At 38.7% G+C, this 16,892-nt stretch overlaps 1 protein-coding gene across 1 annotated transcript in view; it reads left to right on the top strand.

The window, feature by feature from the left end:
• C2CD3 (C2 domain containing 3 centriole elongation regulator) overlaps positions 1–16,892 on the top strand; it is a 121,804-nt gene that overhangs the window by 12,939 nt on the left and 91,973 nt on the right. Inside the window, exons 4-7 of the mRNA XM_054576264.1 lie at positions 6,580–6,803; positions 7,626–7,873; positions 13,826–13,955; positions 14,411–14,539. Of these exons, the coding sequence (XP_054432239.1) occupies positions 6,580–6,803; positions 7,626–7,873; positions 13,826–13,955; positions 14,411–14,539 (731 nt within the window). The remainder of the gene's footprint in view (positions 1–6,579; positions 6,804–7,625; positions 7,874–13,825; positions 13,956–14,410; positions 14,540–16,892) is intronic.

Raw genomic sequence — 16,892 nt, 5'->3', positions numbered from 1 at the left:
TCCATGAGTTCTTTTTCCCTTTTCCTTGAGCCTTCCATCCCCTAACCCTCACTTGCCTAGTTCAGCTTTAAATAGAATATGTGTTCATACAGAAATTTTTGTTGGATCAGTGTTTAAAGTATAACTATGTGGACAAGTCAGGAGGATGGTGGGTGGAGTTAAATTTTTATCTTCCATATTAGGAAGTCAAAAGATAGTGCCCAGCCATGGCTGGTGTGGCTCAGTGGATTGAACACCAGCCTGCAAACCAAAAGGTCACAGGTTCAATTCCTAGTAAGGGCGCACCCCAGTCCAGGTTCCCCAGTTGGGGGCAAACAAGAAGCAAACAGTCAGTATTTCTTTCGCACATTTATGTTTCTCTCCCTCTCTTTCTTCCTCCCTTCCCCCTCTCTAAAAAAGTAAATAAATAAAATCTTTAAAAAAAAGAAAAAAGATAGTGTCCAGAAACTGAGGGGCAGGAGAGTCAAGATGTAGGCTAATGGAAGCACATTATTTGCAACTTGTGGTAAAAATAGAGGTAATTTCCACAAGAGTCAGGTATATGAGTTGAAAATGGTTGTCTCAGGGGGGAGAGAATTATAGAGGACATCTATGTGAAGGACTTGTTTTTTTTGAGGGGGGAGGAGGTTTATCCTCACCTGAAGACATTTTTTTCACTCCTTTTATAGAGAAAGGTGGGGAGGGAGGGAGAGAGAGGAAGAAACATCAATGTGAGAGAAACACTGATCGGCTGCCTTCTTCTTTGCGTCATGACTAGTGATCGAACCAGCAACCTGGGTATGTGCCCTGATGGGGAATCAAACCTGCAACCTTTTGGTCAGGATTACAGTTCAACCAACTGAGCAACACCGGCCAGGGCAGGACTTGTTTTTTTCTGCAAGCTTGTAAAACTAGATCTTCGAATTATGTGAATATATAATACTAAGTTTAGAATAACTTTAAAAAACTGCAGTGTATGATGAAGTTCTTATCATACTCTTGCTTTGCTGTCCCCAAGCACGGTATTGAATTGACTGTGGAATCCCTCCTGATGAATCATGAATAAAGCCAATAGGGACCTGATTGGCTGGAAGATGAAAGAATAGAGGTGGCTTTAGAGTGTTGTTGTGAAGATCACATTTAGTCATAGCTCAAAGAAGACAGATACATAGTTACTAAAGGGAAATCGAGCTTATGGAATTACAGTAGTTTTAAGTGATAACGAGAGCAGTGGTGGCTGTAGAGAGGGTGCTCAGAGTAGATTGACAATACAGATCATAAGCACCAAGCTGACAGACTAATCTTTGTTGTATTCTTGGTGTACATCAGATGTCAAAAATAACAAATGAGTCAAGGAAACTGGTTATAAGAAAAGTCGACTGCCAAAAATATAGAAATTTTAAAACATTGAACTTATACTATTATGTAAGCATGTAACATAACATATACATATATGATTATTTACATTAAAATTGGAAAACAAGCATACTTAATTATAAATTCTTTTGAAATCCATTTCTTTGGCTAGAAACTTGATAATTTTAGAAGTTATCAATATCAGATATTTGATGGGGATTTTAAGCATTCATTTTTAAACCATTTAAGTAAGAGTAGATTTAGATCCAAGATGGCAACAAAGTAGGTGGATGTTACACACACCTCCTTCCAAGACCAAACAGGAATTACAGCTAAAATAGAGAACAGTCACTCTGAATAACCAACTGAAGAGCAGTCTTATAACCAAGGATTTACGGAAAAAGCCACATTGAGAGTGGAAGGAAGGGCGAAGACACGAAAAAGGCTATCTCCGTGTCCATGAGCAGGGGCTGAAATTCTGGAGGGATAGCTCAGCTGCAAAGGTTCCCCCCAAAGAGTGTGGGATCTCAACCCCAAGGCTGGCTCCCAGCTCAGCACACCAAAACCGGGAAGAGGGTTCCACTTAATATCTGGCTGTGAAAATCAGTGGGGGATTCTATGCACCAGGGAGAGGGGAAAGAGAGACACAGGTGTTCTCTCAAAGGGTCAGTGAATAAAATCTTGTTCACAGCTATTCACCCTAGATGCCATTTGTTGGAGGGCAGAGCAGACTAGAGTTGTGTGAGGAGAGACGGGGATTTATGGCTCTGGGGAGAGAGCTGAAGGGACAGGCCAGGATCCCTGAGGTAAGTTCTCCCACACCACACACACCATCTTTCTTGGGTGGAACACTCCTCTACATACAGCATCAACCTGAGGGAATACCATAACCCCACCCTGCTAAGGAATCAGCTGCCTGGGCCAGGGTGTAGAGTTCTGGGCAGACTCAGGGTATCAGTGACTGAGTTGTGTGGCTGTGGGGAGCCAGTTTCCTGTGAATGTGACTTGTGCTCCTGCCTCATGGGAGATCCGCTAGCCCCACTGTCCAGGCTCCAGGAAGCCCCACCATCATGACTCCTAATGGCTCTACCCTCCTGAGTTCTGGGCAGGATTTGGGATAGACTTGAATTGTGTGATTCTGAGGTTGGGCCATTCCCCTCACTTTGCCCCAGCCTTACCGGCTCCTCCACCTCACAGGAGATCCACGAGCTTCAGCCACCCAACTCCGAGAGGCCCTGCCCTTCTCTAGACAGGATCTGGGGCAGCTTGAGTTGGGTGGCTCTAGGATGGGGGCCATTTTTCCCTCACCTGCCAAACTGGTGCAGAGCCCTCCCTTCACATGGCCAAATTGCAGTCTTTTGGAGCCTAATGAACTCTGTTGGCCTTACCCTCACAAATCCCTGAGACCTCTCCCCACCACAAAGGTATACAAGCAACTCAGAGGATGGCAGCTAGACTTGGCATACCCTAGAACATTTGCTGAGTGGCCTCAGATACAGCACTGGGACCAAGTTTGAATGTGTATCAGTCTGGTGAACACTACCCGCCCCTACCACATGACACACGGAAAACCTACCTCATGCATCTCAGGTACCTCCATAGGCCCTTTCAGTGACAGAGCTTAACAGGTAGAGGCAGATCTTGGGGTGCCTTGGGACTTTTGCTGACCTGCCCCCTAACCCAGTGCTGATAAAAGCCGGCCTTAGTGCGCAACTTTGTCCTTACTGCACATACACAGGCCCAGCAGAGGCAACCACAAACAGTAGATAGTTTTGTAGCTCCAAACAGGTTGCTCAGGACCACTCACAGGCAGAAACTGACGTTGTAGTTCAGTCCATTAGACATACTAGATTTGTACAGTGAGTACTAGGCTAATTAGTCCACACAAAAACGAATATGACAGTCCCTGTCTTCAAGGAATGCATAATATGATCAGGATGAAAAATAAGCTACAAGTTACAAATACCTCATGTAAGCCTCTTTTATTTTAACCTTCAAATTAGGATAATATGCTTTTCTGACAGTTATTTCATCACATGAACTTCTCTATGTGAGAAACTTAGCACAGTTTCTGGTCTGTGTAAAGTGTTCAGTAAATGGCGGTTATATTGATGGATAGATACAGAGTAAGTAGAAGCATCAAGAAGGGAGGGCTGTGCCATTTCCTGGATACAAAGAAGTTTACACAGGGACTTCCAGTCTAGATGGCAGCATAGACAGACATGACTCACCTCTTCGCACAACCACATCAAAATCGCAATTAAAATACAGAACAACCATCACTCAGAACCATCAGAAATCAAGTTCAATGGAAGTCCAATAACTATGGAATTAAAAAACCACATCCATCCAGACTGGTAGGAGGAGTACAGACACAAAACAGCCTGGTCCCACATCCATGTGTGGTGTATAAAATTTGAGAGTGATATCTTGGGAGCCAGAAATCGCAGCCCCGCAACAGGACCACCATCCCAGTATCCCAATACCAGAAAGATAAGTCACCACAACTTCTAGCTGCAAAAACCAACAGACATTGAGTCGATGGAAGAAACTTCTGGAGCTTCAATCAGTTCCTCTTTAAGAATCCACATAGGGACTCACCTACTCCCCCTGAGCTCCAGCACCAGGGTGGCAGCTTGGAAGGCACCAGTAGAATGCTGAGAGAGATTGAGGTGTCTGGCATCAAGGCAAGCAGAGGCCATTGACCCTTTTCTGAGCCCTCCCCCGACAGAGCCATGGAGCTGGCAAGCTGGTGCCGTATCTGAGACTCCATCAACTTGCCTAACACAGTTTGACCTGCCTTGGACATCTCCAGAGACTCTGTCCAAGACTTACAGGCCCACCCAAGCTGCTTTTCCATATGAATGGCTGGTCTTGGCTCATGCTTCACAACTTCCTAAATCCTCTCAAACAAGCAACAACTGGCCTCAGTGAGCCCCAAACCCACACTAGCTTAACTTCCTAAGTCCTCTCAAGCAGTAACTGAACTCAGTGAGCCCCAGGCCCAGCACTAGCAGCAGCCAGCCTAGATTTACTGCTTGCCTTCACAGGGGAATCTCCCAGCCCAGTACAAGTAGAAGCCATCTGATATTGCTCTATAGTTCGTGCAGGGTGGCCCCAAGCTAAACAGGTAGAGGCTGACCTTGGCCTGCACAACCTGGGAAACCCCAGGGCCAGCACACCCAGTGAAGAACCACAGACCACACTGGTGCAACGCCATCATTACCCTGCACGGTTGATCCTTTACAGAGGGCGGAGGTTGGTGGTAAGTGGTCACAGCCAAGTTTTGCAGCTGACTGGCCTGGGTGAACCCCTCCCATTGACCTGCCAAGAGCAGCCAAAGCTCAACTACAAGAGGAGGGTGCACTCAGCCCACACAAAGTGTGCATCTTGAGTACTCAGCTTGGGTGATAGGGGAGGCTGTGCCACTGGACTCTACTGAACACCTACTACATTAGACCACACTACCAAGACATGGAGTCAAAGCAGCTCTACCTGATACATAGAAACAAACACAAGGAGGCTTCCAAGACAGGGAACAAAGGAACATGGCCCAAATGAGAGAACAGATCAAAACTCCAGAAAAAGAGTTAAACAAAATGGAGATAAGCAGTCTATCAGATGCAGAGTTCATATCACTGGAATGTTATGAAAATGCTCAAAGAACTTAGGACCTCAACAGCATAAAAAAGATTCAGTCAGAAACAAAGGATACACTAATTGAAATAGAAAACAATTTATGGGAAAACAAAAGTAAAATGGATGAAGCCAAGAATCAAAATTATTTGGAACATAAGGAAGCAAAAAGCAACCTATCAGAACAACAAGAAAAAAAAAAGATTCCAAAAAAATGAGGATAGTGTAAGCAGCCTCTGGGAAAACTTAAGAGGTCCAATATTCACATCATAGGGGTGCCAGAAGGAGAAGAAAAAGCAAGAAATTGAAAACTTATTTGAAAAAAATAATGAAAACTTCCCTAATCTAGCAAAGGAAATAGTCATGCAAGTCCAGGAAGCACAGAGAGTCCTAAACAAGGTGGGTGCAAAGAGGCCCATTCCAACACACATCATCATGAAAATGCCAAAGTTTAAAGATAAAGAGAAAATCTTAAAAGCAGCAAGAGAAAAGAAGTTAATTACCTACAAAGGAGTTCCCATAAGACTGTCAGCTGATTTCTCAAAAGAAACCTTGCAGGCTAGAAGAGATTGGCAAGACATTCAAAGTCATGAAAAGCAGGGACCTGCAGCCAAGATTGCTTTACCCAACAAAGCTATCATTTAGAATTGAAGGGCAGATAAAGAGCTTCCCAGACAAGAAAAAACTAAAGGAGTTTACTATCACAACCCATTATTGTATGAAATGTTGAAGGGATTTATTTAAGAAAAAAATCAAAACTATGAACCATAAAATGGCAAAAAATACATATCTATCAACAATTGAATCTAAAAAACAAACTAAGCAAACAAGAAGAGCACAGACAGAATCATGGGTATAGAGAGTGTTTTGATGTTTGCCAGGTGGGAAGAGGGTGTGGGGGAATGGGTGAAGAGATGAGGGGATTAAGATGTACAAATAGGTAGTTACAGAATAGCCATGGGGATATAAAGTACAGCATAGGAAATAGAGTAGCCAAAGAACTTATACGCATGACCCATGGATGTGAACAATGCCTGAGGGAGTGGGGGATGCTGGCTCGAGGGGGACTGTGGAGGAAAAGTCAGGACAACTGTAATAGCATAATCAATAAAATGTAATTTTTTTAAAAAAACCAGTTTAGGCATGGCTGGTGTGGCTCAGTGGATTGATTGCCAGCCTACGAACCAAAGGGTTGCCAGTTTGATTTTCAATCAGGGCCTATGCCTGGGTTGTGACTCAGGTCCCCAGAAGCGGGCACATGTGAGGCAACCACACATTGATGTTTCTCTTTCTCCCTCCCTTCCCCCCTCTCTAAATTTAAATAAATTTAAAAAAATTTACACAGAAAAAGTAATGCTGAGGGAATTGCATATACAAAGGTATAAGGGAATATACAAAAGTAGAAGGTACATTTAGACAGCTCTACATAATTGATATATCTAGAAGAGAGGAATGGAGAAGGGAACAGTGAGAGATGAGGTTCTGAGGTTGGCAGGGCTTAGAACTTGGTCCCCTAAGGAATGGGGGCCATTAATTTAAAATAAGCAAGGAGTCTTAAAATTAGTTAATACTAAAGATGAGTTCTGATGTGTTACATGTCCCTTTCAGGTCTCACTTGCCCTGGAGGCTTTGTCAGAAACTTTTGACAGCTACCGCCCTCTTCCTACCACTGACATGACAGAAAATGTGCTTTTATCTGAAGAGGGATTCAGAGAATATACTGAACCCAGCAATACCCAGTTTCTGGTTCCATCAAGACCTCATAGGATACCTACCACCAAAATTAATGGAAAAGAATTAACAGCCAACAGTAGTAGATCAACCACTCCAAGGTAATTAGCACACCTAATACCATTCAGTCTGTCAACTAATTCTCACTGCACTCATAATTTCTGTCCTTCATTTTGTGATTGGGTAAAAGACTAAGGGTAGTCAGTCATTTAGCAACTCAGTATTAAATACCCTCTGTGTTCCTCATTTAGTACCAGGTACTGTGCATAGGAATTAAAAAGACAAATAGAAAATAGCCATGGGGGTGTAAAATACAGGATAGGGAGTTCAGTCAATAATATTGTAATAACTATGCATGGTACCAGATGGGTACTAGATTTATTAAGGTAGATCACTTCATAAATTATATAATTGTCTAACCACTATGCTATCTATACACTTGAAACTAACAAAATAATACAGAATATCAACTGTAATTGAAAAATAAAATAAATTAATAAGACACAATTGCTATTTTTGAGGACTGCTTACAGTCTAGTGAGGAGGGCAAGATGCAGCTAAAGAAGTATGACTAAGTCACCTACAGATGAGATGACAGATGTCCGCAAGAAAAGTGGGAAAAGGCAGTATTTTGTGAAACAGAATGGAGTAAGAGGAATAGCTTTTGATTTTAAATAATTATGAAGCATTTGCTTTGTATCAGGCCCAACTCTAAGCTCTTTATTTCATTGTCTCACTTTAGCCACAACCACATAGCAGTAGGTAGAGCATCTATTATTTATTTCATTTGGGAGGTGAAAAACATAACAAAACCTAAGCTACAGTGGTATTACTATAAGCCACTGATCCACCTTCTATCCCTGACAAAGTGGAATGTTACCATAATGGGTAGTAAATTGCTGATTTTTTTAATTTTAAAACAGGGGAAAGGACCACTTGTACTTTGCAGAGAACACTGATAAAATAAAGGACTCTTTTTTTGGACTAAAGCACCATCTTAATTCAGGACAGAGTATAGAGTCTATGACTCTGAAAGGCAAAGCCCCACAGAAGCAGATGTCCCTTCTCAACAGTTCTGAATTCCAGCCTCAAATTAGGACTGTTGCCAAGAGTTGCAGTGACTCATGCATTCTTTCTTCAAACAATCCCCCTACCAAGGACCTTCTTTCAGGTACGTATATATTTGTGAACTGAAACTAAACTATGTTTATTGGGATTATGCTGTTAGTTGGCCATCCTGCAAAGAGAACCAAAATTTCTATTTGAACTAAATAGCCAAATAAAAGTGAGTAATCTTACCAGAGCCCAGAATTTCTCACCATTTAAAGGCAGCTCTATTAAACCTCTAAGTTACTTCTAAATAGAAGGTGCTTATAATTGTAGGCTTAGGGAAGGAACCTGGTGACAGGGGAAAGCCTTTATCATAGAAAATTATTAGTTCTTGTTTGTTTCCAAATAATTCAAGTCAAGTAAGGCTTTGTCTCATCATCACCATTTACTTGCATGATCATGCGGAGGCTAGTACTAAATCTGTTTCACATTCTGAAAACTAATGGTCTCAGAGTGGGAACATTCAGTGCACAGCAACTGCTAGTCTTAAGCCTTGGAATTAAATATGATTTACAGCCAAACAGAAGTAGAAAGGAGTCACTTTACCTATGTAAGGGCTTAGACTGAAATAAAAAAGCAAATAGCAACTGGATCAGATTACCTCAAGTTAGGGAATGGTATTATAAAAACAAATGAGGTGCCCTGCCTGGTGTGGCTCAGTTGGTCGGACGTTCTGCCACAAAGAGAAAGGTCGCCGGTTTGATTCCCAGTCAGGGCACATGCCTGGGTTGCAGGCCAGGTCCCAAGTTGCAGGGCATAGGAGAGGTAACCGATAGATGTTTCTCACATCAATGTTTCTTTCCCTCTCTTTCTCCTTCCCATCCCTTCTCTCTAAAAGTAAAACCTTTTTTAAAAATGAGGTAATTTAAATTACACTGTTATGGTCAATTATATATCTCTGACATCGAGAGCATGACAGGAATGTGTCTCCATCCTCACAAGTAAAATTTTCAAAGCAGAATATTCACAGCATTAGTAGAAAAGACTTTTAGATAAGTATTTAGGTACATAATTTATATTAGTAAGAGTATTTTTTTAGTGAAGAAATTTTGTTTATATTTGTTAAACTGAAATGTCTGTGATTTCCTATTTTTAAAAATGTACTCTGATTCTATTAATTTTACTCTTTAATGAAACCTCGGCTACATTAGTAAGAAAGAAACTGTCCCACTGTATTCAGCACTTGTCAGCTCACATATATTTTATATTTTGTGTAGATATATTTTGTGTAGACCCGGGCACCAGACTTTGAAAAAGGTATTTGTTCCCTCATTAAGGAGTTATTTTTCAGCACTTGTTAAATATCTGATATTCTTCTAGGTGTCAAGGATACAGCAATTTAAATTGAAAACAAAACCAAAAAACACAAATTTCCGCCTTATAAATCTTATGTTCTATATGGGAATGCCAATGATAAAGTAGATAAATAAGTATGTAGTGTTAGTTGGAGATACTGGCAATGGGGAAATATGAAGCAAGGAAGGTGCAAGGAGGGAATATTAGTTTTGAAACCGGAAAAGCCAGCATTCTTGCTGTCTGTCACCTTCCAGACCCAATAAGCAGAGACAGGGATTGAATCTTTTGGGGCACTTTTTATCAGATGGCTGATAATCTGAGAAGACGGTGGGTTTGTACCCTAACAGACCATCTTGAATTCCATTTTAAACTGACCTTTTTTTAAGTAGAATAAAAGTGCAGGTAAGGTGTTTAGAATTCAGTAGAAAAAAGTATAGTAAGGGATTTAGAATTCAGGAAAGAAGTTAATCAGATAAAAGCTGCAATCTGGCAATTTCCCTAACATCCTTTCATCTGCTGACTGGTCATTTTCTTTATCTTTGTCTTATGTTCTGTGTCCTGGTGATTTTCTTTATCTGTGCCCTGGGCAGTGGACTGTTTCTCCCTGGAACACAGTAGCTCAGATACCACCTTGATTACTTATGATCTCTTCTGGAACACGAAGGTCAATTGCTTGTGGTCTCTTGAAGTCAGGGGTACCGTGCCTTCATTTCCTGAAACAATGGCTTTTTATGTGCATTAACTACAAGGCTTATTAATTATTACCTTAAATTAAAATTTTCCAGCTCCTGAGTACCCTATCAGTTTTACATAGGATGACAATAGTAGGCCTCATTAAGAAGGTAACAGTAAAGATCTGAAGAACATGGGTTCCTTCTAACAAAAGTAGGCTGGTGAAGGTGTTACAGGACTGGGACTAGGCCCAGACTGGGTCTGCCTTGGGCCTGCCAGTAGTGTGTGTAGGTTCTTGACTTCATGTAGGAAAGATTTTACAACACAAGTCCAGGCAATTTTGAGAGTATGTTTATTAAAGCTGGGGATAGTGAAACAAAGGAAGGGCTTAAGGTAGGAAAAACAATAGGAGAGAGAAAGAGGAAAACGGGGCTTTGTAGACAGGTTCAGGGGCTAAGCTCAGGATGAGCTGCGTCTGCCTGCTCTCCCCTGGTTGCTAGCCTCATGGGGTCCCTTAGAGTTTAGGAGAAAGATAGCAGAGATGCAAGGCATGAGTATGCTCTAGCAAAAGCGCTTTGTCTTGAGGCTTTTATTCTTTTTTTGATCACTGCAGTCCTAGGGGAGGTCTCAGGGGAGGGTCTTAACAGAATATTCATTAGCTTTTCAGGTGTGTCCTTCACACATTTTGATGATATGTGGATTCATCAAAATGTGTGTATGGAGGGATCAAGGTTATTTTTCTGGTTAGTTTTATTTTTAAATAATATTATTGAAGAGGGACCAGGACCAAGGATGGTTTGTCCGAGGGCAGCTTGGAATGTGTAAACCATTTACTTCTAAGTGTCTTTGGTTAGGGAAGATAAAACTTTATAATTCATTAGCTGGCTGGAAATTGCTCAAGTTGTTTGGCCTTGCTTAATTATTTTATCTGTTTCCCCTATTCCACTTGTCAAGGAATTTCCCTAGCTTCTAACTATCCTGCATCAAAAGTACACCAAGAGATATTTATTTAGCCTTGGGAAAATAGCTACCATTTATTGAGCTACTGTCATGTGCTTATTCCTGTGCCAAGTGCCTTATACACATAATTTTTTAAAAACCAAGTGAGATAAGGATTTTTATTCCCATTTTAAAATGGAGATACAGACATAGACTTAGGGATCTCCTGCCCTGTCAAAGAGGGTAGATGTTCCTCAGCTCTAGTTCATTATTGTCTTAGACTATAAAGCAAGGTCCTCTGCCTAATATTACCATAGATTTGCCGTTAACCTAGGCTTGTTTTTTTTTTTTCTTTTTTTAATCAAAATGTCCTGGCCAACAATTCAAGCCAAACAGAATATGCCAGGTACAACCCATGGTCTGCCAATGTACAGCCTTTTCAATAAGACTTACTAGGATCAGTGGGTTTAAAGATAAAATAAGACAGATTATGACTTTGTGAGTTAGTAGTTCAACCTACACAAAATGAGAAATGACATCTTGAAGAGGTAGTGAATGTTCTATCACTAAAAATGGTCAAGCACAGGCTGGATATCCTTCTGATGGGACTCTTACAGATTCAATTACATATAGGCAAATATGATCTTGAAAGTTTCCTTCCAAGCACAAGATTATAAAGTACTAAAATTAAGTGGGTCACTCAAGTAAGTAGGTCTAAACCTGATGTCATGGGAAGGATATAACAAATGTATAAACTTAATTATCTTCCCGGTCTTACTTTATTGTACTGACATCATACCATAAAAGAGGGTACAAAGCTGAATTAGTCACCCAGCTAGCATTTATGAAAAACTAACTATACATTTGCTTCTAAGAGTTGAGGGTTTAGAATAGATGGCAAGGAGTTAGAATAAAAACTAAAAGCTTTATACCTCCCTATGTTTTAGCAAGAGCTGTGTCTATGGCATATAGGAAATACAAAAGGGAAACATTTGTCCTGCACTCATTCAAGTGACCTTTGTGTTCAGGAAATGACTTTTGAGTTGAGGTGCAGGAAAATGCCATGACACCTCTTATAGTGTAAGTACCAGCTTCCTCTTGAGAAGGAGTGATAAAATATCTTTGTTCCCATGCCTTAGACTTTAGAGAAGCTTTTCCAAGAATGCCTGTTTCAATAAAGAAACCACTTGGAGGCCAATAAATGGACCGCCTGTGCTCAGATTTTTCCTGTTTGTTCTCCTTAATATTCATTTCCTTTTTAAAACCTGGTTTTGGAAAGTGTCTTTTGTGTGCCTGTTTTGTGTCAGGCTCTGTTTTGAGTATTGGTTCACAAGCCAGCACTCAATCCAGTGAACCACACTAGATAGGGCCCTTTTGAGTGTTGGAATTAGAATAATAAATAAGATACCTATCCTGACCTTAAGGAATTTAGTCTAGTAAAAGGAAACAGACTCTAAAGCAGAAACAGTACAATTTTTGTGATAAATGTAACAGTGGAAGTATTTATTAAAACATTCTATCAAATGCCTGATATATACCAGGCACTATAACATGTACCAAGGATACAAACACCAACAAGACCCAGTCCCTAGTCCAGAGGTTGATGGAGTGAGATAGACAATTAAACAGCATGAGACCAATTTTTTGATGGAATTAAATACCTGCAGAGTTGAGATCACAAGGAAGAAATGTGCTTAAGGAATTGGAAATAGTTCAAATATGGTTATGTCATGAAGTACCAAGGCTATTTCTCTCTCTAGAAATATTTTGGGTATCAGTAGAAACGGTTTTTCTACATGGGCCTGAAATCAAATGAAGTTTATTATTGTCATTGCTTATCATTAACTACTTTATTCATAAAACATTTATTGAGTGAACCCACCTTATTAAAGAACTTTTAATTATGGTTGGCCAAAAAGTTTGTTCAGTTGCCCTGTAAGATGGTTCAAGTAGCAATTAGTTGTCTTTAACTTCATTCAAAACAATTGTGTTAGATTGCATTGTGACAGTTGTCATATCGGCATGCTTTTTAAAAACAGATCAGAATTGGTGAATTTTTGTATAGCCATTTTAATATTGAAGATAGAAGAAAATATGCAACATTTTTGGCGTATTATGCTTTATTATTTCAAGAAAGGCAAAAATGCAACTGAAATGCAAAAAAAAATTTGTGCAGTGTATGACGAAGGTGCTGTGACTGATTGAATGTGTCAGAAGTAGTTTGCAAAGTTTCGTGCTGGAGATTTCTTGCTGAATGATGCTCCACGGTCAGGTAGACCACTGAGAAGAATCAACGTTATACCATGTGGGAGATAGCCTACATACTCAAAATATCCAAGTCAATAAAGTTATTGGTGAAAATGAAAAATGTGTCTCATATTTTCTGGAAAAAACCATGCAGACTTTTTGGCCAACCCAATACATCAAAGCCAAGTACAAATTAGAAACTAAAAGGACAGGGGTTCCCTGTCACATGGCAAGCTTCTTTAGCCAAATTTCCAATGCTAGCACACCATATTTTTTTTTACCTTTTCTCATTGAATAAACAAGACAGCCATTTTCTGGCTGAATTCCAATGAGACTTTTATTTAAAAGTTAAAACAAAAATACTTACAATGAAATCTGACTGGAATATTGAAAAGCCATTATTTATGTTGAAAAACAGTTACTCATGTAGTTAAGTGAAAAAACAGTTGGTATAGTTGTGTTTCTTGGGTAATAAAGACATTAAAACTGTTACAAATAATAAGAATTTAATAAGGTATTTGAATACAAAAATAATATATAGACATTACTAACCTTATTATGTACAAACACCAATTGGAAGAGTCAATGCATGCATATACTGGCTCCTACAAAGAAGTCAGTCTCTTCAGAAGAGAAAGTTCATTCACTGCTGTAATACCAGCATCTAAAACATTTCACATATTAGAAGCTCAGTAAATATTTGTTGTAAAATTAATGTCTTCAAGGTATTATCAAACTAATAGTGGAATGCAAGCAAATAAGTCTTTATGGTGCACTGTGATAGAAGTAAAGAGGCTAAGTATTGCAAGTATTTCTGCTGGATTTTAGATTTTTTGTGTTCTGTTTTTGCCTTCTTCAGCTCTGTTAGAACAAGGCAATAAACTACGTAATGCCATGGCGGTTTCTGCAATGAAATCAAGCCCGGATACTAGCATGTTGTCGGATGTTCATCTTTCCACGAAGGAAGATTTTCTTAGAGCATCAACACAGTAAGTTACACAATAAACAGAACCCCAACAATTTATTTCTAAATAGTTGTTAATGTGTGCCTTTGTCAGGTTATGGACTAAATAATTTGGAACTGTTGAGAAAACTCTACTTAATGTGGTAGAAAAGAAGCCTAAACTGGAAATTAAGTTACTCAAAATCTAGACCTAGCACTTTCACTTACTAAACATGTAAATGGCTAAAATTCTTTGCTCTCTGTGAACCAGCATGCTTGTATATAAAATGGGGGTATTCCCTCCCCTCTCTCTTACATACCGAAATGAGATTCTAATGTAGGAAAAGGTTTTGTAAGTTGTGAAGTTCTTTGTATATCTAAGGTAGTTAACATCTAAAGTATGTTAAATTTTCCCTGTTGAACCATCTTTTAGCTCAGGTAATTCTGATTTACATTTTTTCCATATGTCAGCCACTCAGAAAGTATTTTTCCATACCTTAGAATCAAAGCTTTTTCTGAGAATCAATTTAAAGACCATGTTGAAGATCACTACCTCCCTCCAACTGAGAATACATTTTGGAAACACAACACGAAAGCTGATACCAGAGCCATACAGCTGCTATTGGGCAGGTAAGAGCTCTTAACTAGCTTTCTTTTAAGTTCTTTCTCCAAATTATTGTGTACATCGTTCCCAAATTTATCTTCATAAAGTAACACTTCCTTAGGAAAACCAAGACATTCCCTTGCTTACTTGTTGAACACTAAATAAAAATTATTATTCATTACCCATTTTTAAATAAAAATCTAATCTTTAGCCATTTATTCTTAGCCTCACTTGCAGAATTGTCTTTAATCTGTCTTTCCATTCTTTTGTGTGTGCGTGTGTGTGTGTGTCTGTGCAGAAAGAAAAGGGATAGGGGAGAGGGAAAGGCAAGGAGTGGTCCAAGGAGGGAGAGCAGCCACCTTTCTATTCTTATTTTCCAACTCTATCCTCAGTGCCAGTGTTAGCAGAGTATAACAAAAAAAATCATGGATTTTACAGATACAAGTTTTAATTTGGTAATAAGTCTGCTGCTTATTACCTTTGTGGCTTGCACCATTAGACAGGAAAAAAATAACAAGGTTGCAATTGGAAAGGAAGAGGTAAAATTATCTCTAGTCACAGATGACATGATCTGGTATGTATAAAACCCTAAAGAATGCACTATAAAACAATTAGAACTAATAAATTCAGAATTGCAGAATATAAGATCAATATACAAACATCAGTTGAGTTTTCATATACTTGCAATGAATAATCCAAAAATGAAATTAAGAAACGATTTATTTAAAGTAGTAGCATTGATAAGAATAAAATACTTAGGAATAAATTTAACAAAAGTACAAAACATAAACTCTGAAAACTATAAAACATTGTTGAAAGATCTGAAAATTGAGGGGGCGGGCAATTCCCATGTTTATGATTTAATGCAATCCCTATCAAAATCACAGCTGATTTCTTTGCAGAAAATTACAAGCTGATTTCTAAAATTCCTAGGAAATTGCAAGGGACCCAGAATAGCCAAAACAATCTAGGGGGAAAAAAGGAGGAGGACATTCCCCTGTTTTTAAACTTCCTACAAAGCAACTGTAAACAAGTCAGTTTGGTTCTTGTGTAAGAACAGACATATAAATCAATGAAACAGTCTAAAAATGCACCCATGTGTCTATGGTCAACTGATATTCAACAAGGGAAGTAGTCTTTTCAACAAATGGTGCTGGGACAGCTGGCTAGCCACACTTAAAAAAAATGAAGTTGAACCCTTACCTCAAATCATGTACAAAAATTAATAGATAGAAGAGCTAAAACTATAAAACTCTGAGAAGAAAGCATAGAGATAATCTTTATGACCTTGAATTTGGGAAAGGATTCTTGGCTATAACACCAAAAGCATAAACAACAAAAAATAGATTAAATTAGATTTAATTAAAATTTAAAATATTTGTACTTCAAAAAATAATATTAAGAAAGTAAAAGGACAGCTGCAGAATGGGAGAAAATATTTGTAAATCTTTTATCTGATAAATGACATCTAGAGTAGGTAAAGAACTCATAACTTAATGATTAAGAGATAAATAATCCAATTAACATGGGTAAAGGATCTAAATAGATATTTCTCTAAAGAAAATAGTCAAATGGCTAATATGCCTATGAAAAGATGTTGATACCATTAGTTATCAGGGAAATGCAAATAAAAACCACAATAAAATACTACTTTATAACCACTAAGATGGCTAGGACCAAAAGGTCAGATAATAGGTGTTAGTAAGGATGTGGAGAATTTGGAACCCTCATATACTGCTGGTAGCAGTGTTGAATAGTCTTTTCAACAAAGTGGTACCACCACTTTGAAAGATAGTCTTTAGTTCCTCAAACTGTTATACACAGATTTGCTTTATGACCCAGCAATTCTTCTCATAGGTATAAACCCAATGGCAGTTAACACATAAGGCCATGCAAAAACATGTACATAAATTTTCATAGTAACATTACTCATAATAGTTAAAAATGTTTATTGACTGATGAATGGATTTTTTTAAAGTGATATTTCCATACAGTGGAATATTACTTGGCCATAAAAAGTAAAGTACTGATAACATGCTGCAGTATGGATGAACCTTGAAGACATCATGCTAAATGAAAGAAACTAATCAAAAAAGAGTACATATTTTGAGTCCATTTATATGAAATGTACAAAATATACAAATCTGTAGAGACAGAAGGTAAATTTAGTGGTTTCTTAAGGCTGGTATGAGGGATGGTCATAGTGATAATAGCTAAAGGATATGGAGTTTCTGAGTTGATGAAAGTGTTCTAAAATTGACTGTAGTGATGGTTTATTCATAGTTTTAAATGTACTAAAAATCCTCACTTTCAATAGATGAATTGTATGTAATATGAAGTATATCTAAAGCTGGTTGAAAAAACATAAAATCAAGAATC

The sequence above is a fragment of the Pteronotus mesoamericanus genome, unplaced genomic scaffold (assembly GCF_021234165.1).
Source record: "Pteronotus mesoamericanus isolate MK-2021 breed Mesoamerican mustached bat unplaced genomic scaffold, CSHL_Meso_final contig_33, whole genome shotgun sequence".
Taxonomy (NCBI): Eukaryota; Metazoa; Chordata; class Mammalia; order Chiroptera; family Mormoopidae; genus Pteronotus; species Pteronotus mesoamericanus.
This window is presented reverse-complemented; position numbering and strand designations above follow the sequence as displayed.